The sequence below is a fragment of the Grus americana genome, chromosome 4, assembly GCF_028858705.1.
Source record: "Grus americana isolate bGruAme1 chromosome 4, bGruAme1.mat, whole genome shotgun sequence".
Classification (NCBI taxonomy): Eukaryota; Metazoa; Chordata; class Aves; order Gruiformes; family Gruidae; genus Grus; species Grus americana.
Window position 1 is genome coordinate 13,670,668 of NC_072855.1, and position 24,985 is coordinate 13,695,652.

The following is a 24,985-nucleotide window of genomic DNA, read 5'->3' on the forward strand; positions in this document are numbered from 1 at the left end:
TAAGAAAAGGGGAAAGGCAGAAGCAGTAGTTACAGGAACTGATTTTTTTATTTTTCCCCTCTTCTATTTCTCTTAGCTATTTGTGAAATCTTTTAAAAATAACAAAAAAAAAAAGAAAGAAAAAAAAGGAAGTCATAGGAAGTCTTTTAAGAGGCCATTTACAAGCCTTCATACTTGTAAATTAGTTCAGAAAAGCCTTGTCTGTCTAAGCCACTTTCTTAAGGACAAATACTGACAACTTGAATTCAGGCAAGTTCCTAGCAAGTATGGTAATTATTTTCTGAAGAATCATTTGGTAGGATTGCTAGTTTTTCTGTGCAAATATTCAGGGAAAGATGAGAACTATATGTCTCAAGTTGTTGATTATTCCAGCAGGAACAATTACTCCTAAAGATTTTGGTTCCTCTTTGTAGTAACCTCTGGAAGATGCAGCCAGATGTCTTAGGTCTGGAGGACTGCCCTCCAGTTACTCCAGCTACTTCCTGTGCAAGTGTGGAATTGTAAATGCCAAACTCTGCTCTGCAGATGTGTTCAGGGTGTTGGTGCTATCTCAGATGCTGGTTACTGGGGCAAGGACTGCATTTAGCTTAGTTTAAGCCTCTCTCTGTTCAGGTTGCTTTGTAGATGAATATAGACCATAACTGATGTAATGGTCTGACCTGGCACTGTTATGTTCATCTCCTGTCATCCTGCAGGGATGAGAAGTGCTTATGGTGCCAATGTTGAGGCTGAGCTCTGCCTTCCTAGAAGTCTCCTTTCTCTTACTCCTGACTGTGTTCCCTTGGTTTGGAACGTGTAACATTGAGATCAGGAAATGAATTTTTTTTAATGGGTGTCAGATCAGCGATGGTGTACAGAAAGCTGGAGAAGGTAGGCACCAGCTGATGCTAAAAGTGTCAGAGAGTAGGGTAAATATATGAAATTTGGTAGATAAGGATGGAGCCAGAAGTTATTAGCTTAATGGTATCAGTGTAGCTGAACAATTAGTGAGAATGGGGTTTTTTTTGCCAGTCCTTAAAAAGTCCAATTTCCTAGCCAGATAGCAGGCGTTGAATTTGGACTATGTTCTGTTTGGTCCCATGGACTGCTCACTATCAGTCAGAGCACTTTAGGTGCACATCTGGAGCACATCTTCAGCTGAGTTTAGTTCATGTATTCACAGATTGCTCCATGACATAAAGTTAAATATGAGTGTGGAAGAAAACTTCACTCCCGCTCTGAACAAAAATGCTAGCGTAAACGTAGCCTCATTAGCCATGGATGTTTATGTACCTGTCTCCTGATCCATTTTATGCTGTGTCATTAGAGTTTTGTGTTGTGCCCATCTCATTAGACATGCTAATGTTACAGCCCTGCAGGACATGTTAAACTGAATTCTACTAAGGAGCAAAGTATCTTAGTCATCTATTTTTAACCCCTTGTAGTAGACAGGAAAACCAAAAGCAAAGATAGTAGTTAATTTGCCTGGGGTGGGGGAGATTAACAGATTGCATTTGAAATCCTTTACTCAGTTTTTCCCTCTCAGTCGTTTTCTTCTTGAAGGTTTTATTTGTGGGTTTTTACGGGACCAGTTGTCAATACTGATAACCTAGTAGTTGTATGCAAATGCATATGGCTTAAAAACAAACAAACAAAAACCCCTAGCATGGATCAGTAGTGTCACAGAGCTGATTCTCATAGGATTACTTTCATCTACTCTAGCAGATGACAGCAGCTGAAATGCTGCAAAAGTGAGAGCATACCTGTGTTGGCAGAGTCCTAAGGTATGGATGAAGCTGCTCTCAGTACATCCCTAGATGCTACATTACATGAATCCCCTCTTTTCTTTTGCTCATATTGTGGCATTAGCAAGCACCCATTACACTTTACTCTGGCAAAACTGAAGCCTAGACGTGGTGATATTTGTACAGCCTGCAGTGCTTTTACCGTACTCACCGCCCTTCTTGCTCTGCTGGAGTGGAGGTTACAGAGAATGGTACGGCCTGCGGGACTTAGATCAGAATGCCCTTGTTGCAAACACTCTGAAACTTTCCCTGAAACAGAAACCATGTATCAAAGACTCCAAATTCTCTGGAAGTTTGATCACTTCCAGAAGGCTCGTTTCTTTGCTTCCATTACCTTCTGCTCTGCCTGATACAAGGGCTTCAGAAGAACAACTCTGCTTACCCTGACAGGCTGGCTGCAACCTCCTCTGAGTCAGAGTTTCTGTGTCAGACACGCAGAGTGGGGGTCCAAGGAGATCTGATGATGGAGAAGGAGGTGTTCTCTCCTTCTGCATGTAAATGATCCTTGACCATACTGCAGGACGCAGAAGTGGCAAGGCACGTGATGAACGCTGCAGGTAGGTCTGCAGGGTTTCGTTACAGGTGAACTGCTTCATGCAGGGACTTGGAGGATTTGGCTTGTGAGATGCTGGTTTTACAGGCCTGGTGAATGTTCTTCCTGGGGAACGTACTGCCTGAAAGGGACAGGGGCGTGCCTAAGTGGGCAAACTGTTGTCCAAACGTGAGCCTGTGCTGCTTTATGCGTGCTGCGTTGTCCAGATAGAAAGCCTGAGTTCACTGGGTATTGACTTCGTTCCAGTGAAATAAATACATTTTAGGATATTAGGCCCTGTTTTACATTGGTAGGTCTGCTCATCTTGAGCATGTATAGCCCCGCATTATTATTGTTTATTAGTGTATAAATGGAACCATTTATGTGCACACGTTGTGTATTGAGGAAACCGGGCCTCTGTGAAGCCAAATTAGCCAGACCGTGTGATTAGATCTGCTCGCTGAGGCGTACAACGCTTTTATTAAACCCCGAGTGCAACATGCAGGTCTGGGGGACAGATCCTCAGCTGAAGCGTATTGACAGTGGTCCTTTTAAGTCAGAGAAGGTGCTTTGATTTACACCACCCTCTCTATTTGGAGGAGGCAAAATATGTTAATTAAAAATCTGTCATGAGCAGCTTGTGATATTTGCTTCTAGCCATAGGGTATGTGCAGTTCAACTGCTATTCCTGCATGTATTGCCATCAGAAATGTCTCCTTGTGCTACACTGTTGTTATAAGCTTTTGTAAATCAGTGTCCAGCTTATTTTTAGCAGGACTTCATTTAAAAGTAACGTTTGTGCTCCAGTCAGTGCAGTGGCATGACTTTTGTGCGTTTTGGAAAATATGAGGATCATTACTAGCAGGTTCTGTTAAGAAGGGTAATTTTATATATACATGTAACATGCCAAACTGTTTATAGAGTGAGAGAAAAATGTATTTGTGTAGCTATAAAAACCATCTCTAGAAAAAAAAAATATTTCAAATGGAGCAATAAAGTGGGTGGGTTTTTTTTTTTGAAGTAGTGATATCAACATCTTAGATAAGCAAACTCAACAAAAGCCAAACACACACACACAAACCACAACAAAACCCAAACACCCCCCACCCCCAAAATAAAAAAATGCCCCAAAACCCAGCACAAAAAATCCACACAACATCATGGTTAGATTGCCTTAAAAATGTATTACGATTGTGTTATCTCCTGAAATTAATAGATATTTAAAGGTCAAATTATGCTTTATATAAACCAAATAGGATCTAACTCGAAATAGATTCCTGTTGGTTTGACTGTAGCTGCTTCTGCAGTAAGAAATTGTGGGAAGTGATCAGAACCAGGCTTTAAATTAGGATAGATGAATTCAAATTGCACTGTTGGCAGTATTCAAACATGAAGAAAATTTATAATAGAAATAGAATTTATTCTGATTTCATTTTAAGTTATTTTAAACACAAAGAGAAGCTGGAAAATCCTTGAAGGACAGCAGGTTGGCAAACACTCAGTTCAAAAATGATTGCTGCCAATCAGAAAGGATACGAGAGACAGATTTTATTAATGTAATCTAGTAATTTCCCAGAGCAGTCTTATCTTTGTATAAAATTGAAAGAAAGAAGAAATAGAAAAGAGGTGTTGGTTCATTGTGTCATCAAAAAGTGTGAAACTTTTTTTTCTCTGAGTCTCACTGTAGCTCTGTACTAAACTGGGGGTGTTTTATTCTAACTTGGATGAGAATATTCTTGGATGGAGCTCAGTTTTACAGAGTAAATCAGACCACTGCTTCAGTTCTAGACCTGAATATAATACATCTATGGAATGCTGAAGGCATCCAAATTCCAGCCGTAAATAGTTGGAATATAGCTGGAAATATTTTAACTATGTTTTCTTTAAACTATAGCATTTACTCCTATGACCAGGTTGGATTATCCATCTGTAATAAAAGCAGAAATTGCCACTCTATTTGCACATTTTATTAGAAAAAGGCATAGGGCAATCATTTAGGACAAAACAGGTGTAACTCAAAACTGACCTCTATCTGTAGAGATAGGAGAATCCATAGAGAAGGATTCACTGCAGATGTGGTGCCCCAGGACCTTTTTTCATGGACACCAAGGAAAAGACAGAAACAGTGATGTCTCTTTTTCATCCTGAAATGTCAAAATATAAATATAGCTTGAAATCGAGAAACACCAAACTAATTTCCTTCACTAAGTTTCTTCCTTCCTTTTATTTTCTGACCTGAAGAGCCAAGTTCCTACTGCTTAAAGGTCAAACAAAGCTATGGTGGATACCATTCCTCCATGAGTTCTACCTGCTCTCTCATAGGTAGGACAACTTTTTCACACTGGGAGAGTAGTTTGTCTACAAATCCATAAGATTATATGTCACCATATCTATAAGATCCTATTAGCTCAGCCATTTGGAATACATATTTGGGTTTTTGTTGCTTTTTTTCTGAAAACTTTAATTTAAATTTGTAATTTGTTAATACATTAATTGCCAGTGTGAGGTAGGAACCTGCGATTTGCCACTTGATATACTACTGATGTTCAGGTAAAGCTTGGCTAAATCCAGCAGTTGTTCTGCTCCCCTTTGCTATGTAATCTGTTACAGTTGATAGACCATCTATTTTTCACCCAAGGAGAATTATCAAGGTTTAATGTTTGACTGGGAAGGCTCTTGGGGGAGGAAGAGAAGGAGGGAGGATGCTGTGCTCAGTGTACCTCATTGATAGGCATGAGGAGGTGTTGTCTTATATTTGTCCTCTTTGGTCCATTGCGTTGTGTCAGAGAGAAAAATTAAAGATGTTTTTAATGTTTTTATTTTAAATCTGAAGTGTTAAGGTTCTAGTAAAGTTCATCCCCAGCTATTTGCATACAACTGTACATGATGAGGAATCCATACGGCAACCAGTGATTTTTTTTTTTCCCAATTACCAATGAGAAATGTTCTGTGCTTTGCTGTTCAACACACAATAGATTACTGTTGATAATGCATATTTTATACTCATGAATTGCTCTTAAAGGCATCCGATATCATAGCTGTCTAACTGTAATCTATATTCATCAAGCACATCATGACTAGGTTAATCATAGTTGACCTGTGGTATTGATTTGTCACGCAGGAGTGAATGTTGAGTCTTTCAAGGCATCATTGCTGCTATAATGACAATATCACAATAAACTTCTGTAATTTCCATCAGATGACGTGCACGGCAGATGGGAGTTAATTTTGGTCATTTCTGCATGTTTATTTCATGCATGCTTTTCCTTATGTATGTTTTCTGTATATTTAGACTTCAAATCAAGCCATGACTGCCTTGCTAACTGCCTTAGTGATGCTGCTTTTCTGAATAAGTGATGATAGCAGAACTGGTATAGTACCTACAAAATATATCTGAAAGGTCTCTGCCCCCTTTGTCCTAAATGAGGTATGACTGAGGTTGTACTCAGGTTAAGAGCAACTACACGCCTTACAGTAGTATTAGCATCAAGAAAACTCTAATCTGAAGTTTGAATGCTGAAATCCTCCCATTTGAAATCCCGAATGCCCTGTGTTTCTTAGGAAAGGCCAGTGAGAGCTGAGGAAAGGCAAATCTAAAAAAGAAAGTGTGAAGATTAAATCTGCTTTCATATGCATAATTCATGCATATATCATGATAGTTACTTACATGAAAATATGCTATTTAAATATTGGAATGTAAAATAGTCCAAATTTAATGCTAAATAAATATTATACCATGCTTTTTTAAATTTTTTTTTTCAGATAGGTCTAGACTGTCAAGTAGTGAATTTTAAGATGCTGAATGTGTTTTCTGAGCTTACATAGACTTAGCCATTCTATGTAGATATAAGGTGAATGTGGCTTTAATTATTGTTTTTCCCTAATGAAAGGCAATAGGAACTGTTGATATTCTTCTGTTAGAAATCAATGTATGATGTAGTTTTACTATAGCATAATTAAAAGACTCTGAGTGTTAAAAAAAATAAATCAAGTTTACTACTAAATATTAAGCCATATCTTCATGTACATATAATCATTCAGTCTATTCAGCTTACAACAAATAATTATTTTACCCTAAATGCATTTATAAAATTCACTGATTTACTACTAAGACCAATGCGATTGAATACATACTAACTTTCATGCTGAGAAATGCATCAGTGCAGCTGCTAAAGGGTTCATTCTCCTCAGGCAACTAAAGAAACTACAAATGCATAACAAAGATTAACAAGAACAATTCTCCTACTTCAGTGACTATTAATTGGATTATCATGGTTGAGACTGCAGAACACAGAAAGGAATGAAATTTTTACCTGCTATGTAAAGAAAGACCTTGGTGAGAATCAGAGCAGTATGATATATCGAAAATGATCTATTATTATCATATTCAACTGGCTGAAATTATATATAAAGTTTTCATTCATAAAGTAAAACAAGATGGCAACAAAAATAGCTTAAGGTAATGCTGTTACAGTGTGCTTGCTTCTTTTCTTATGATCATTATGCAAAATTACATTCTAGGAATATGGCACTAAAGGGAACATTTGGATTCCTGAGTCCAGACCCCTTACAGTAGCAGATCCAATGCATGTGGCAATTACCTATGCAAATTGTATTTTAAACGCAGTAGAGGTTTTTAAACAGCTGTTAAAATGCATTAGATTTTAAAAAAATAAATCAAGAAAATAATATATTTATTTTCATTAAGGAATTTTATCCATCAGCTCAGTGATTTGAATAATAGCTAAAGGCAAGTTAGTTTATATTTATCTTTGTTTAAATTTATACACATAACATAGTTATACTGTTCACATTATTAAAGATCTTACATACCTGTGTCTTAATAGTGTTGAGAAGCTGCTTAAAATAATGATAATATGGAAAACCAGTGATTCTTCCCTTTGTCAGATTGATAAAATATTTCCCTTGCTAAATTTTGCTGTAGAATGAGGTACCTTCCTGATCACAAGCTGGCTTCAAAGATTCAAAACATGGTTCACGTCTGATACATTCCATCCATGGCGCATATCCTGTAAATGGACATCAACCTGAACCTTTCCAACATTTCAGAGCCGAGGCTGTAAGCAGCTTAGCAAATCCTTCTTTGTCTGCTTTGTGCTAAAATTATCAAATTGTTTTCTTGGATTTGCTGATGAATGTAAATCCAATAAGAGTGTGTCACAGGAACTGTTAAGGTGATTTCTAAACCTCCTGATAGGCACATGCTTGTGTTTTCACAACTATAGTAGCATGGCGAGGAGCATATTTTGCAGTCAGATAAATTGATCTTCTTGATGTTGTTGTCAGTTAAACAGTATGTTTGTTCGGACGAGGTCTTTACTTACACACTTATCTAGGAAACGAGAACATCAATTCTGCAGCTTGACACCTACTTGAAGGATGATGCCGTTATTGTTGTCTGGCAGTTGAAATTTGTCACAGAAGTTCCTTTCCTGGTAGCATTTTCCCCATTTGGCAAAAATCCTTGAGGATTTGAAGCCATCCAAGATGCTGTTTGAGGATGGTGAATGACTGGCTAATGGCATGAATGAATTGGAGAGGACAAAAGGCTTGGATGAAGCAGTCCGCTTTATCTAGCCCACATCACTATCCAATAAACAGAACACACTGAAATTCTCAGAATCTGTGTTTGCTACTGAAAAGGTAGATGGGAGATCAGGTAAAAAACCCCAGAGTGTGTGTAAGTGACCATTTAATTGTAGAGACGGTCCATTTCTCATCAGAATTTGAGGTAACATGAAAGAAAAACTAAAACAAATGAGGAAATAATACACACATGTTGGTTGGTTGGTTGGTGGGGGAAATTTGGACCTAGCATCTTAGACTAGTAGGGCACTTCATTATTTCTCTGATCAATATTCTTTCTTTGTAATGCTGAAGTTCCTCCCGTGCAAACTCTCAAAATTATGATAAATCATTACCAGGCTGATTTATTACCTCCAGCAGAAAAATGATAGCTCTGAGACTGCAATCCAGGGCTCACTGAGCTCAGTGGAAGGATTTCCATTTATTTCAGCGCTCCTTTACAACACTATATTAATGGAAGTGGTTCTTAACACAGATAGATTGCTATTGTAATGCAAGTTGGGCACACGCGCTTCATGTGTACTGTGTGGGAATGCAAGTAACTTCTTTTTAGTAGAGCAATTTTTTCATTTTGGTTAAACCATTCAATGATGTTAAATAATGGAAGTGCAATATTATATTTTCCACTACTAGCTTCATGATTTGTCCTTCTTTGTTGCATAATGCAAGCTGAGTTTTCTAAGCCTGCGTTATTGGAATTTCTCTATTAGTGAACGTATAGTAATATTTCCAGGCACACATCCACCATCATGCTGCTTGCTTTTCACCAAAACTTGTATTCCACGGATGTCCCAGAGATGTTTATCTCCCTGAGGTTGCAGTATAGCCATAGGAGCCAGGCCATGCTAAAAATTACAGAAGTTTCCCTTTTGAAATCAGTACGTAGCTGGTTTTCCACTGGGAATGCATTATAATCATTCCATTGGACTCGGCCTCTGATTTGAATAGTCTGCAAGGAACGTGTTGCCTTTCATTAAGTTTTTAAAACTGTATCATCCCTATTTTTGCACCTTTGTCCAAGGCATGAATTTGCATCTAGGGTTATCTAGCCTTTTACTGAGTTTGGATATATTTGGCAAGCAACCATTTTCTCTAGGAAAATTATCCGATTGTCAGGAAAAGCGAGTGCAGAGACACCTGAATTGGTCCTGCATAGGCCAGCTCAGGCAGCATGCTACTTATACAACCATGCTCCATGTAAACTTGGAGCCTCACCTCCTGGAGGAAGGTCAGAGCTGCTGGGAGTAATAAAGTTATGTAGTCCTATTTTGGTGTCTCAGACCTCTGTCACCTCAGGAAGGAAGAGCTGACTCTCTTAATTTCCCTACCAATACTGGAAGATAGACAGTAAAGACACTTGCCATCAAGTTTACCAAAGTGATCTAATTGCTTAAGTGGATAACTGCACTTCAAGAAGTGTATCCTGTTTTCCAGAGAGTCGGCCTTCCCATTGTGAGGTGAAAGGAAATGAGCGTTATGAGCGTTCAGGAGGAATCTTCTGCACATTAGGAATCTTCTGTTGAGAAAAATGTTTAATTTCCCACTTTTGGGCAATTTCACAGCCCTTTGTGTTTGGGAGCTCTGCAAGCATTGGATTGAAGAGGAGGGGCAATATATGATCACTGATTTATATGATTTATACAATTGGAAATGACTGATGGAAAACTCCCCTTTTGCGGCTGTGTTCAGTGATGTGGTAAATAGTAGCGTGTTGGGGTGCTTTAGCAGACTTTCAGTCATATGCCTGTATTTGTGCTATAGACTTCCAAAGGCAATGTATGCTTTAGCTGCCTTAACTTTCTGGATGTTCTCTGTCCTACCTAATTGTCAGCATTTTTAGGCTGTCCGCTAGGGTTATAGCTGTGCCACCTACCTTTGTATATGTCATGTATAAATTACTATTAAGAAAAAATTTATAATGGAACTTAAAAGTCTGTTCAGATTGCAGTTAAGTAATAAGTAAGGCACACGTTGTACATCTCTAGCATCGTTGTTCTGTAGCTGTCTGGAAACCCAAATGCATTTCGCGGCTGAGCCCGATTCCTGCCGGAGCTGAAGTCGCAGCCGTCGCTTGGCCGGCAGAGCCATCTGCTGTTAACTGGGCACAGCAGTAGGGCCCTGCAGCACCGGCTGCTCTCTGGCCGCTCGCAAGTGCTCACTCAGAAGTGGCAGCAAGCTTCATCGCTAGTGGATGGATGATTTATCTATCGAGTAGGTGCCTGCTGTACTGAAATGGATGCTTGTGCATACCTCTCTCCAAAACTCAGGGGAGCTCCGTGTGGGTGAAGGCAGTAAGAGGGAGTATTCACAAATCTGCCTATCCATCATCCAGAAGTTTTGTGAGGTTTTATTTGCTGTTGGAATAAGATCAATGACAAATTAGTATTCATTATTTTGGCAGGTTGGTTTTGAATGCGGGTGAGGTGGGCAGCGTTAAGAATCCACATCCCTAACGTTTGCGCTCTTCCCTTTCATAGTTGCATTCTCATTGCGCTGTTTTTGTCTGACTATGGCTTTCTGTTGGCCCGCAGTAATTCCTTTGTATGGCCCCATGATTTGACAACACAGTGTTATTCTCCTGAATCCTCTCAGCCCCGAAAAGGTGCACTCATGTGAGTGAGGGGCAGCTGTTAACCGTAGGAACATAGGAATTGCTAGAACCCAGCAGAACACCGCTCCGCTTTGTCCCTAATCCTCGCTTCGACCGTGACCATTGCTGGGGGTTTAAAGGAAACATCAACACCGTGCTGGTTTTAGGGTTTGTATCCATATCTTCTATCTCTCCCTTTTTTTTAAAAAAAAAAAAAGAACAAAAGAACAACCTGTGGTTTTCTTAACCAAGACTTACCAATGTTTTGAGAGCAAGATACAGTAGATTTTGTTGCTTCCTCACATAGTTTTTTGTGCAGTTGAAAATGCGTTGGATTTACCCTGCAAGGTTCCTGCGAGCCTCGTCAAGGACAGAGCTGAATGCATCTTTCATAGCACGACTGTTACAACTCTATATGACGTTGTAGGAAAAGCTCAACTTATGATCATCAATTTATGCCCTGAAGTATGGAAGTGGGTAGAATTTCTTGATAACAATAAAATAGTTCTGCGTGATTTGTTGTCATAGTTATGCTTTTGCAAACATAAACAAACCAGAATTCACTGAAAGCATCTAATCAAGTGTTGAAAACCTGAGAGTGAGTCCGCAGCTTCTTAATTGCTAATTCTTGCAAATAAAAGGAACAGTAGATGAAGATGTAAATGCTTATACTGAATCTCAAGCAGTCTTGTCTTTGGTCTTAATTAGTATGTGTAATTTCAGCATAATTTCCTTCTCAGTAGTTTAATGTAACCTTTGACTGAGGAACATCTCTTGCTACTTCTAGAAGATACTTTTTTTGTTAAAGCTAGGATTATTGCACGTAGCTTACATGTATTTTTTTAAAGTCATATTTTAGAAATCGTTATCTTTGTATGATCAAGATAATACTGTAAATGCAGATGGGTACAGTGGGGGAAAAGAATTATTTTTATGTGTTAAATACTGTCTGCAGATGTAAATCTGTTTTTTTCCTGCTAATGTATTTCATATATATGTATAAATTTTTAAGGCCATCTCTGCAGTTAAATGGAAATAAATGAGTTAAATCAGATTTTTTAGGATATATAAATAGCTGAGCTAGGCTGGTTATCTTCCAGTTCTGACCCTGTGCAATCAGAGGATATTGATGGGAATAGCTACACCCACTTCATCCTCCTGGATAATCCTCCCTGCAGTACTCCAGGGGAAAGCAAGTAAACAAGTGGGTGTAACCGGCCCCAAGCTTTGATACCTGATGGAAAATTCCAGCCCATGATGGTGTTTTAGAACAAATTCTGACCTGTCTAGGTTTGAACTCTTAATTTCTGTAGTAAAGAAGTTGTTTACAAGATCTTACTCATTTGCAGCTTAAGTCTTCTGTCATTGTGATTTCCACTCACGTAAGGGGAGTACTGGCTATGTAAGCGCTAGTCACCCGTCTTTGGCATTTTATTAGGTGGCAAGTCCAGAACAGGTCTACATAAACACATGTACACATGCAAATATCTGCCCTACAGACTATATCCACCCTATACATATATATATATATATCTGCCTTACTGACATACATCTAGTTGTTTTGAGGATTTTTTGTAGATTTTCACTGCTAGGAAACTGAATGCTATGCATATTCCCTTTCAATTGCTAGGTTGTCTTTGTATTTAAACTGATTTTTAGGAAAGCGTATATTTCTTCACCTTAAAACTATTCCCTATGTGTCATCTCACAAAGTTCAACAATTATGATGGGTTATGGGTGAGAATTGGAAAACAGTAGCCTCAGCCCTTTTTTTTAGAGGTTTTCTGAATAGCTGAAGAGAGCAGCTGAATAGCTGTAATCTTTTGAAAAGATTAAAAATTCATAAGGGAATAATAACATCTCAATTTTTACTTAATTAACAGAATTCCCAAATCTGAAAAAAGCCATCTTATCCTAATTAACATGTTCTTTTATGAAAGAACACTTGCTGTAAACCCTGAGGTGAGAAAGCCACCAGATGTGTGGGGGCTTTTTTGTTTTTCTTTTTTTCTGGGAGTGAGTTCTCAGCAGATATGGAAAAAAAAAATCTCACATGATAAATCTTGAAGGTGAAAATGGTATTTAAAAATATTACTTCTCTCCTCTTATCTCACCATGGTCAAGTTTTATCACAGAGCATAGCAGGACCCCCAGAGAATTGAAGTCTGTCACTCAGATCTGGGATGCGGTTGTAAGTAGGAATCAGCGTAACTGAAATGAGCGGGAGAGAAACAGGAGTGTAACCTGGTGGGCCAGAGATCTCAGAGGTGATTACATCTGCCTGCTGCTCATCCCGTGTGGTATTCCTGGTACACAGAGTCTATGAAGACGATCGCTTGAGAGACAGACATGCCTTGAGCAGGGGGTAGATGAAGTATAAACCAGTTCAAATGTAATAGAAGTCAAGTGAAATTAATACAGCTGGGCTTGGGGCGTTTGTTACTGTCAGCAAAGCTGCATGCACTTGTGTCACATGAGGATCATCTGGTTCGTGCTTTTATATTATCTGGGGAAATCTCTGAGCAATGTGAGCAATGCAGCATGATACAGTGGAGGTTTTGGTTGACTTACTCCGACTGCATAATATTCAAACCAGTCATTTAAGCAACAATAACAAAACTATTGCTTGTGACCTGTCTACAATATTTGTGTGGAAAGCAGTATGCCCTAGGCAAGGTGAACCGCAGGGTTGGCTGTACCTCATCTTTGGGGTCAGATTTGCAATTTTCCAGCCAAACTCTGTGGTTCTCAAAACCAGTGCGGTCACTGGATCAGCTGCTGCCTTGCTGCGGCTATCCTGGGCTACCATGGGTGTGGAGCATTTCCCACTATTTAGGCTCTTTGAATTGAATGGAAGTGATCAGCTGTCGATGTCAGCTGATCGAACAGGTTTATAAGTAATGATTGGATGTTGTTTTGAATGAGACACTATTGTTCAAATCAATTTGGGAGTAATATAATAATTTGGGAGTGGTGCAGCAGCTGCTACATTAATCTTACTGGCCTAGGCATAGAAATTAGAGGAGATGATAACTTCTCTTTCAAAGTTCAGAAACTGTTAATAACCTTAGCTATTGTAGGCCAGGCAGAGAGTTAATCCTGAGAAAAGCTGATAGTATAAAGTTGCTCCTTGATTCCCAGTGACTGTTAGTAGGAGATTCCAGGTTTCTACCTCTAAAAAAAAAAAAAAATTATGAACATACTTTATCTGTAACAAGTACCATATACTAAAAGCGTAATAAAATGCATCATCTTAATGTAGAAGCCCAGAAAAATTCAAAATAATAAAAAAAGCAGCGGCATAACTTATAGAAAGGATACAAGGGGACAGAAATAAGATAGGATATATGGACCCAACAACAGTCATATTTTTGGAGAGCCCTTGTGGAACTGAATAAGGAAAATCCCTACAGATACGGAGAGCTGCGCTGAAGGAGACATTCCCTCTGCCTCTGGGGGGAGGTGGCTCTGGTAATAGGGTGGAGCTGAATCTCTGGATGGTGTCTTGGTGATGAACTGGAAATCCGTGCGCTCTGGTTTTCTGGTATAGTGTGACTATGCCAAAAGCATAATTACTTTTTTATCAGAAAGGAAAATAGAGTGTTAAAATGAAATACAGTAGTATAATCTACTGACTGTCTAGGTAAGTAGAAAAACTTCTGCCAGTTGCAGAGAAAGTAGTGTTACACCTCTAAGAATTTTGGTGCTATTTGGAATTTACTGTGTGCACATGTTAATATTATGATTAATGAGTGATGATGTTTAGGCTTCCCGGTACTAAACATGATGTTCTGAATAGGCAGCTTGTTTAAAATGCTGTGTTTTCATGGAAACGTGGAGCAATCCTGCCATGGATGTGCCTAATATAACTGTAAAGGAAGTGTTACATTAATAATGGGCATTTGTTCTCTTAATTTGAATCCATTTCTTATTTTTTTTATTTGTATACTTTTCAAATTAGATATAATAATGTCTATTTTGCTTTTTCTGTTCCAGCGAATTCGAGAACTAGAAGATAAAATCGAACTTCAAAAAAGGCAACTCAAAGAAATTGAGGAAAAGGTAAATAAATGCCTCGGAAATGCCAATGGATTTTTTTTTCCATAATAAATTATTTTTCTCTGTTACATTGACATTAATAGTACTTAACCTAATATCACAAAATCTATTTTAAAACAAGATAAAATTTGAGTTCAAGTCATTGCTGCATGAAATGAAGCTCTGTCCCTAATCTGCTCAAAATTATTTGCTATCTGGATTTTCTATCAAGTACAGAAAGGAATCAAGGGATCTGGAAAGACACTGGACTAGAAGGGGGAGGATTTGCTGTGATTTTGATCAAGAAACAACATAAAGATTTGTCTCTGACAGAATTGGCTAGCTCAGCCCTGTTCTTTGAATAACATTGCTTTGCAAAACTTGCAAGTACTGAAAATTAAAGCAAAGTTAATGAGGTGAATGTGACAAACACTGCAAACAAATAAAATATTTCTTGCTTTAAGATAGAAACAAGTTCCAAATGAATATCCTGGATCCAAATTTGCTCCTCTTTTAAAGAAGCTCTGATTGAGGCTTAGGCACTGTGGTCCCAAGCAAGAGATGGCACAAGGTTCCTGGACTGTGGGCTCAAGTGTTTCCCAGGTCTGTGGAGTTTAGGCTGCTCTGCAGGGCATGGGCTGACAATGGGGCTTTCTCTAAGCCCTAGCAAAGTGCTTTAGTTATGCTGCTTTTGCTAAACCAGTGCCTAGATCCCAAGATGAGTCACATCGTCTCAGGTTCCTTTTCTCTGCTACATATGACTACCTCATCCTACCTAAACTTGGTGCTGGGCTGAATGGAATAGTTAGTGGAGTTTTCAGTCATTGGGAGGTGGCTCTTTCTTCCCCCCCCTCTTTCTTCCCCCCCCTCTTTCTTCCCCCCCCTCTTTCTTCCCCCCCCTCTTTCTTCCCCCCCCTCTTTCTTCCCCCCCCTCTTTCTTCCCCCCCCTCTTTCTTCCCCCCCCCTTTCTTCCCCCCCCTCTTTCTTCCCCCCCCTCTTTCTTCCCCCCCCTCTTTCTTCCCCCCCCTCTTTCTTCCCCCCCCTCTTTCTTCCCCCCCCTCTTTCTTCCCCCCCCTCTTTCTTCCCCCCCCTCTTTCTTCCCCCCCCTCTTTCTTCCCCCCCCTCTTTCTTCCCCCCCCTCTTTCTTCCCCCCCCTCTTTCTTCCCCCCCCTCTTTCTTCCCCCCCCTCTTTCTTCCCCCCCTCTTTCTTCCCCCCCTCTTTCTTCCCCCCCCTCTTTCTTCCCCCCCCTCTTTCTTCCCCCCCCTCTTTCTTCCCCCCCCTCTTTCTTCCCCCCCCTCTTTCTTCCCCCCCCTCTTTCTTCCCCCCCCTCTTTCTTCCCCCCCCTCTTTCTTCCCCCCCCTCTTTCTTCCCCCCCCTCTTTCTTCCCCCCCCTCTTTCTTCCCCCCCTCTTTCTTCCCCCCCCTTTCTTCCCCCCCCCCTTTCTTCCCCCCCCCCTTTCTTCCCCCCCTCTTTCTTCCCCCCCTCTTTCTTCCCCCCCCTCTTTCTTCCCCCCCCTCTTTCTTCCCCCCCTCTTTCTTCCCCCCCCTCTTTCTTCCCCCCCCCTTTCTTTCTTCCCCCCCCCTTTCTTTCTTCCCCCCCCCTTTCTTTCTTCCCCCCCCCTTTCTTTCTTCCCCCCCCCTTTCTTTCTTCCCCCCCCCTTTCTTTCTTCCCCCCCCCTTTCTTTCTTCCCCCCCCCTTTCTTTCTTCCCCCCCCCTTTCTTTCTTCCCCCCCCCTTTCTTTCTTCCCCCCCCCTTTCTTTCTTCCCCCCCCCCTTTCTTTCTTCCCCCCCCCCTTTCTTTCTTCCCCCCCCCTTTCTTTCTTCCCCCCCCCTTTCTTTCTTCCCCCCCCCTTTCTTTCTTCCCCCCCCCTCTTTCTTTCCCCCCCCCCCTTTCCTTTTTTCCTTTTTTTTTTTTTTCATTTTTCCTTTTTTCTTCTGGGATCAGAATGGGGTAAAAGAGCAAAAGGAAGGCTTTTGGAGGACTCTGGGAGTTGGAAGAGGTCAGTGGAGTTTGCTGAACTGAGAGGCTTTGGGGAACAGCGCGCTGGATGTGGGAAGGTTTCTTCCTCAGCCTTCACTAATCTCAGCGTCCCTTCATCTGCTCTCAGGACGTGGTAGCCCTCCGTGTGTCACCCTCTGGGGGTATTGCACTTCTAGCAGCTACTCCAATTCCCTCAGCAGATTCCTTGACCCCTTTTGCTCCCACGGTAGTTATGTCCCCTCTGCAGTACCTCATCCTGCACCTTTTGAACTGTGATATCCAGCTGGGTTTGTGGAAGAGCCAGGGAAAGAGCTGTGAGGAGCTGGGCTGTCTGCTGCTGGTGCTAATTTTCACTTTACATCACTCCTACTACTCCCTGGCTGGGGCTAGTCTGTGCGCATCCATCAGGGAGGCAGTGATCCCTGTTTCCACTAGCAGAGAAACACAGGCAGTATCCACCCCTTAAAGGGTTCTTTTGCTGCCTTTACCCTCTTCTGCCCTGGACCGTTTCTATACCTGAAGCTGTTCCTGCCTAACAGCCAGTGATGTCTGAGATGCTACAGTTAAGTCCTCAAGGTAGAGAAACCTTAAGGGATGGGTGATATCTCTACATGTTAATTATTGCAAATATTAGTATTTATCCACCTATTCTAGAACATCAAAATCTCTAGATGTTGCTATTGCCAAAATGTAAGCCTTTAATGCATTGCCATTGCAATTTACAGAGTAGGTATTGGATTAGGCAGACTGCTAATTTTGAAAATGGAAGTTAGCATTATCTGTGCTGGTTCATCAGTGCAATGGATGGGGAAATGTATTGGAAAAGAAACAGCTTAATCACAAGCTTAGCAGAAAGCTGGTAATGAGTTAAAATGATTAACGTTCTCTTTGCCTTAACGTTACGTTAGCAGGAGACCTCAAAAAAGCTTCATCATTTTCTGTTATCCTTCAACTTCTGGGTGGGTCAAGGGCTTCCTTCCATCTGTGTTTTACATTTTAATTTTTTTTTCCCTGGGATTAAATCCCATTCTGAATTTGCCCAAAGGAAGATTGTGTTGCCAGAGAATCGATGAATTATCTACTTCTTTGTTCTTCTGAAGGTTTAATATGTCAGCGGGTGCACTGACACACCTACATGCCGCTGATACTGAGCACAATGACTTCTTGTGGAGAGAAGCCTTATGCTTCAGCAGGAAGGGCAGTATTTAGAGCTGAGCTTCATTGCTGGTTGTAGCTAAGGGCAATGCACTGCTTATAGTTACTGTGCCATGAGCATGGCTTTTTATGTTCCTTTAGGAATGGATTCAATTTTTAACTTTTATGTAAAATTCTGTCAAATCAGAACATAAGGATGATGGTATTTTTGCCCTATAGATTCTTCTGCAAGCTGTCTTGCTTCTAAAGGCTATACAAAAGAATAATGTAAAATCTCAGTTTTATTCTACAAGTTGATGCATGAGGAACAAATGCTGTTTAAACATGTCATGGTTTTCTCATAACTGATGCATGCTGTTTAAACATGTCATGGTTTTCTCATAACTGATGCATTTAGTTTCTGCCCTTGGTTTGGTAAGTCTTGGTTCAGGAAAGTTTTCAAGTGTGTGATTGTAAGTACTTGCTTCTACTGAGTCACAAAGCCAAGCCTAATATTGCTGAAGTGACATAATCCACAAATGTTACCATTTGTAAAGCTGCCCTCAAACACTGAATTTTGTACCCTGTTACCCCTTTTTTAGAGTAAGATTGGTATACTCTCTCTCTCTTTCAGATAAACTCAATTAATACTGATGTACGACTAACTGCTGTAATGTCATTGGATTTCATATTACATATCTTACATCTTTTTTCTTTTCTTTTTTCCTCATTTTCTTTTGATCTTATGTTATAGTTTTTGTTCCTTTTTTTGTTTTTTTCACTAGCATTCATTCTGTGGCCTTGATGACACAACTGAGCCAAGACGTGTGGTTGGTATTCTTTATAATTTTTGTACTCAATTTTTAACTCTTAGATTTTGCCATGTTTTGAGAATTGTCTTCATAAGACCCTGAAACCATGGGGGGAGGGTATACTGGTTTTGCTCGCACAGAAAATAGTCACCTATAAAATCTGACTTGGATGCCTTCAGTTACTTTCCTAGACTTCTGCACAAGGTCATTGGGTTTTCAACAAGAAATGATTTTGCATTCTGCGATACTGACCACCCTGACTGCAGTGGGTGCTTTTCAATACTGCAGAGCAGGTACATTTTGTTTAAAAGTTGATGTATTTGTGTAGGATTCTACCTTCTGTCGTGCCGGATGGAGAGGTAGCAAACACTGGTTTTCAGTTTTATTTTCTAAAAAGCCCTGTAAGTATCACCACCCATGCAAAAAAGGGTTCATTTAACTTCCTCAAGATCCTTGAATCCATGCAATAACCTAGGAAATAATAACTTTATTTCCCTTTTATGAGGCAATGTAAAGGCTGTAATGTGACTGACCCTCCATGTGCCCATGCAACATGGAAAGGGCGAGGATAGGAAACCTTCATGTCTCTCCCTTGAGACGCTGCCGTCATTCCCACTATCCTTTCCACAGTGTCCTGATCCTTTGAGCTCAATGCAAAAGACAGAGTGAATTTCTTCAGCTATAGCAGGAGCTACAGCGGCAGTGCTCACATTTCACACCGAACAAGAAGGAGATACAATTAGAAAATCAGTCCTAGCCCTCTTCCCTGGAGCAATACAAGTTGCACACTTGCCTTTCAGTAAGGATGGTAACTCAACAAGCTAACTGCTAGAGGACTAGGCTATGGCTTAAAACTATTGGATATTTACACAATTTTTTTTGTTGCTGTTTTGTTCTGTTGTTTGTTTGTATTTTTAAAACTGAAAAACACAATGCTTTACAAATCTTTACAATTTTTCCATGTCTTTTCTTCTTGGAATCTGTTGTGTATTATGTTCATGGAATCTCCATAGAGTAGGAGATGCAGTTAATCAACCCCTTTGAAACTGCTACGAAGTACCATATGATGAAAAAGCACAATGACAAAAGTCCCCCAAAAACGCTATTATATTCACCCAGCATTAAGCTTGAAACAGTATTTTCTTCTGCCCAGATCACAAGTACTTTTGCAAAATCAGACCTGTATTATCATGGGCTCTTTTGGGGGTTTAGTCAGCTCCCAGTAAACTCAGCTATCATCTTCCTGTTGATGCTCTTGGGAACTGACTCTTGTCTACCATTACTAGCATTGCTCGATATGTTTTATATTTTGCAATAAAATGATGGTAGGTGCAGATGGGTGGAATGTAATCCAGGGTATTATTGATTTGTTACAAGTGCAGTAGCTTTCTTTTCATTGCTAGATGGATGTTGAAAATTAGTTGAAATTAAGCAATATTTTTACAGCATTTTAGGTATTCCTTCTGAAATTTCCTTTATTTTGTCAAAAATCAAGCTTGTAGAGATGCCATTGAAGAAAGGGGAAGTCTTGTGGTATGTTATTCACCTCACCACAGTTTGAGTTGAATTTTCTGTCCTGCAGAGATCAGAAAGCACAGATGCTATTTTGGTTAGTGTAAATTTGAAAGAGTAACGTTAAAGGAAGTCACCAAACTATTGCCTTTGGAGTTTCATCCAGCTTTTTTACTCCAGTCCTTGTTTGAAATCCTAACATCTAGATGAACATATTTGTTTTTAAATACTTTGAAAAGGATGCTGGCCAAGTTTAGAGACACTTTATAAACATTCTATAAACTTAGTGAGAGCACCAGCCTTTTTAAAATTACATTTACAATATTTTGAGATACTGTTAGTTCAAAGTATTTTTACAACTTCAAGGTTTAGGCCTGGTCTACAGGTTTCCATGCTGATATAGCTGATGGTATTATGGGTGCCATTTGGAAAAAAAAAACCCAAAACAAAACCAACCAAACAAATAAACCTCACCACGTGTAATTAGTCTCCAGAAAATACATTGTGCTGATATAACCTACTATTCTTCCTGTTAACTACTGAAGTAGTTTAACTCATAGTTGGCAACGAGCCATTTGAGGGGATAACACAGGGATAACGGCTGTGTAGCCATATAGCTACTCAACTCCCACCTTTCTAGGAGTGCACGTCATACTGTGGTGCTAGTGTGGAGGGCAGTTTCCTTTAACTCCTCGTGCCAGCTGCATCTGCTCCTGATTAATGTAACACAGCAAAGCTTATTTTAAGAGACTTAACTATAGTTGGACTCCTGAACCTTGTTCATTAGTTCAAGGCAACCCAGGTGGTTTTCTGATAGTAATTCTGGTTCTTGTTATTTAGAACCTTACATCAAACTTTTAGAGACCGTGGTGTCTGTGGTTTAGGGCTGGATGCCAACACTTATTTCTAAATTAATGTTGTCTATCTAAAGCTCAGCAGTCTTTTTATTTTTTTCTTGTTTTGGGGTTTTGTTTTTGTTTTGTATACAGGCTATTAAAAGAACCTGTGGAGTGAACAGCTGAGTCCACGTGCAAAAATACAGAAAATATTTATTGAGCAGCTTTAAATTGGTGCATTTTTTTTTCATAAAACAGTTTGCATAATACTTGAAGCTGCAAAATGTTTGAAATTAAATTAGCGATTTTTTTTAAAGATATAGCTTCAAGCTGGAATGATTTGATAATCAAATAAGGACCAGCACATCATAAACACTGAAAAAAATCTAAACAGAATTTACAGTCTCACACCAATCAAACACTGGAAAAAATACAAGTGCAATTACTGGCTGCTATGTGAACTGTTATCTACCAAATGGTTTTCTTACAGTACTGACATCTTTGTCTCCATACTGCATGCTTTCAAGAAACGTGGTTTGCATTTCACCCAGGAAACAGAGTCTCCTTTTTAATATCTATCTAAAAAAGCTAAGTGTTTGACAATAAGTTCTCTATAGTAAATAGCTGACAGGAAAAAAAAAAAAAAAACCACCAAACAACAAACTGTTCAAAGTTGGAAACAAATAGAGATTTAGAACCCCACAGTGGTAAAATTCATATTAAATTCATAAGTTGGAAATCCACAGATGGAGAAGAGATGAGTTTTGGAGAAAGGCAAGATGGTAGATTGAACTAAGAAAACTTTGAAGTGGGTAAGAACTGCATGGAAGAAATGATTTTTTGAATATTTCTTGAAAATTAAGGCAATAACCTGTAAAGATAGCGTTGGGAGAATGAAAGATCCTGAGGTGGCCTGAGAGGTCAGGAAAAGAGAATGCATGATGCACCGTGCTCAGTTATCTCTTCAAGAAGAAAGAGGGGCTTGAAGAAATGGGTGTGAAGATGAATGTGATATAAGCAGAGAAATAGATGGAAATAAACACTTGGAAATCACTGTATCCTCCCAGGTGAAATAAAAGGATGTTGACGTTAGCTACCAGGAAGCAAAATGGCACAACCTCAACCAGTAGAGGTAGATAAACACAGTCAAGGACTTCGACCACCTGAACTGCAAGAAAATTTTTGGGTGAAGCACAGATTGAAAAAATGGAAGTTGAAAAGAGTTTTTGAAGATGGAAAATGGTTAGAAAAGTCAAAAAGGTTAGGGTTTTCTTTCAAAGAGGGAAAAGCAAATCATTTCGGAGGTGGAAAGACATTATGAAGAAATATATGATTTTAATTATTTTTGGAATATTGAGGCAAGCTGAAAATATTAAAAGCACAATACTAAAAGATAACTTTCTCCTCCCTCACATTTTCTTGAAAATCATCTTTGTGTTGAAAGGGCTAGATAGAAAGCTACAGAGAGACAAGTCTGCTCCCATGGGCGCACTGAACTCCAACATGAACATAGAGTGGAATAAGATGGTCACGATAATACATCAGACAAAGTGGAAATTATGATTGAAAAAAATAACATAAGGCAAAGAACAATCAAGGCAGCACAAAGAAAGCCGAGGAAAAGATTTGTCATAACAACTGAATAGCTCACTGTTGAAGGTGCAGGAATCAGCCTCAAAAGAGGCCGCTTTTCTCAGACAATTTTTAGGCTCTGAAGTAAGACCAGAGATGGACTCTTCACAAAGAATCACCAGACGAGATCATTTACCTGCTGAAGGAGCTGAGGCACTCCACAAGATTTATTCAGTCAGATGCAGCAAACTGTGGCTTATGTGAGGGTCTGAGTAACCCTGTTTCCTGGTACAAAGCACAATTTAAATTGGAACAAGGATCATGCAGAAGTTTGCAAGCTTGATTCCCAAAAGAATGTATTGCTCACAATGTGTTGTTCAAAAGGAACAGACATTTAGAGAATGTGGTTTTTCAAATAGAGATTTTTCATGTTTTAGTTAAAGCTTTTAGCAGTGTGATGACAGAATGTGGAAAAATTAGGTCTTCCCTGCAAAAGAAAGAGTTTTGGTATTATTCCGAAGAGAAGGACCATAACTGGAGATAATCACAGCTTGAGATAACCAAACCAGGTGCTGATGAAGGAACAGAAATTGGAAAGTGTGATTCACTTGGCAAAGAAACACTCTTTTTTCTCATAAACATAGTTTTGCTCATCACCGCTTTGGAAATGAAACTATAAGCACAAACATAGGACGGTCAGAGCATGTGGCTGCAATGGTAAGCGCACTGCAGAGACAGGAGATGGTCTTGTTACAAAGCAGAAAAGGTATGAGCAGTTTCGTGTTCTATTTTTTTTTTTTCTAAATGTGTTTTGTTACATGGTAATTCACATGGGACAGTTTTCTTAAAGAAACTGGCTGATTTGGGTGACATTTTCCATGACATTCTTGATGGTTTTACTCTGTACTGAGCTAGCAGGATGTGTAGTTTTGGAAAACTGAGTATATCATTCCAGCCTTACTATCCATTGCATATTGCTATTTATTATAGAGCTGGAAACAGGTACAGTGTGTTAACTGACTAGATTCAGTCCATGCAAAATGCTGGGCCTGATTTTCACTTTTTGTGGCATGGCTTTTAAATAATCTGTTCCAGCTTTGTAAGTGAAGAAGGAGGCAATGAGTTTTTCATTTCTGATCTTGGTCATAACAGCTTTCCTGGTTTTATGCTGAAGTACTCAGTAGTTTTCAGGAGGAAGCATCAGAAGTGCCAAACTTAGCTTGTCTTCCCAAGCCCAAGTTTAAAAATTCCTTTTAGGCATGGTTTCATAACCTGTCAGAGATGAAGTAGACTTTTAAGTAAAATATTGAATGCAGAATTCCAAAATACCAGTTAAATATACTGAATGTTTCTCTGAAATAGTCATAGATGGCCTTTTGAATAGGACATATCCTCTTTTTTAATCTTCTGTCTTGAAAAAATAAAAATATCATACATTTATCCAAAATAAGTACGATTGTTTTTGTGAAAAACATATTCAAACTCCTCTATTTAGTAAAAAATTATCCTCTTTTGAAAACTTGGATGCGTAATTCCTTCATGAATTAGTCTAATTGAATCTCTTATGGGGATCTCATGTTGTGAACTGCAACTCCTTTCATACATGCTGAATTACTTTGGGGCTAATGAAATGTGACTCTCATAAATAATCAATGCGCTCAGAATCGAGAAGGACTGTTCATTTGATCATCAGAGGCTTAGACTCTTATCGCATGCTTGGACTGCAGTACATTGAGAACCTAATTGGGTTTTTTTCGTCATGGATCTTTCATCTGGGAGAGAACAAGAATTTTCTTACTGTGTTAAAATGCCCAGTAATGAAGGATTTGATATCCTGAATTTCAATGTTAAAATTGATACTTCCTGGATTTTCCAGGAATTAGAAGATGCAAGCATACCTGATGAACAAGTAAACAGTGCTGGAGAAGAGAATTTGAACCTCAGAATAAAAGAGCTGGAAAAGTCGGAGCGAAAACTTAAAGGTGTTCTAGAGCACTATATGGAGTCAGATTCTGTCCTAAGAAATAGGTAAATAAAAGGGTTTCTTGCATTCAAAATTAATGTAATGTGACAAATGTACTCTTTTCTTTGCCCCATGTACTGGCTATCAAATGATACGTGAAGAACTTTATGTGTTTTCAGGGTTTCTGGTAAGATGCATGTATAAATGTTTTGTGTAGCTGTCAGAATAGAAATGCAATATTCATTTTTTTTATTATTTAAATCAGATTTACAGCATGATCGAAAATCTTGTTGCAAATAGACAGCTTTCTCAGGATATTTCATTCTTAAATATTCATAAGGTGTAAATTCTGCTTGTAAAATATATCCCTTTAAGCTAAGAGTTAATATGGAATTTTGTGTTGCAAAAAAGGTTCCTTGTTTCAGAAAGCTTCATCTACTTTAATAAGTTAATGCTAATCATTCCAGTAGCTAAAGGTGCTATTAAGCATTAATTATGTAGTTGACTAGAGTAATAAGATCAAGGTTTTGATACTCAGCAACTGCACTATTCTAAACAAAGCCAAATATTTAAAACGATAGAAAATATAAATAGCATTCAAAATAATTATTGGTATAATTTCTT

The 24,985-nt window shown here is 39.2% G+C and overlaps 2 protein-coding genes across 13 annotated transcripts in view; both read left to right on the top strand.

The window, feature by feature from the left end:
- The window catches only part of JAKMIP1 (janus kinase and microtubule interacting protein 1), a 157,925-nt gene extending 136,820 nt beyond the window's left edge, over positions 1-21,105 (top strand). For 3 of the 9 annotated variants that reach the window (XR_008577081.1, XR_008577084.1, XR_008577082.1), the window contains exons 20-23: positions 14,510-14,575; positions 18,452-18,496; positions 18,670-18,771; positions 20,980-21,000. Coding sequence is in view for 4 of the 9 variants with exons in the window: in XM_054825244.1 (XP_054681219.1) it covers positions 14,510-14,575; positions 18,452-18,496; positions 19,109-19,147 (150 nt within the window). In the remaining 5 variants the exon portion in view is untranslated. Of the gene's footprint in view, positions 1-2,174; positions 2,342-14,509; positions 14,576-18,451; positions 18,497-18,657; positions 19,070-19,108; positions 19,182-20,979 lie in introns of those variants that run through there. The other 6 variants (XM_054825246.1, XM_054825245.1, XR_008577083.1 and 3 more) reach the window with 5 other exon arrangements.
- A 1,926-nt stretch (positions 21,106-23,031) lies between these two features.
- C4H4orf50 (chromosome 4 C4orf50 homolog) overlaps positions 23,032-24,985 on the top strand; it is an 84,356-nt gene continuing 82,402 nt past the window's right edge. For 3 of the 4 annotated variants that reach the window (XM_054825234.1, XM_054825235.1, XM_054825237.1), the window contains exon 1: positions 23,916-24,426. In XM_054825234.1, the coding sequence (XP_054681209.1) occupies positions 24,158-24,426 (269 nt within the window). In that variant the 5' untranslated portion in view covers positions 23,916-24,157. Of the gene's footprint in view, positions 23,165-23,915; positions 24,427-24,985 lie in introns of those variants that run through there. The other variant, XM_054825236.1, reaches the window with a different exon arrangement.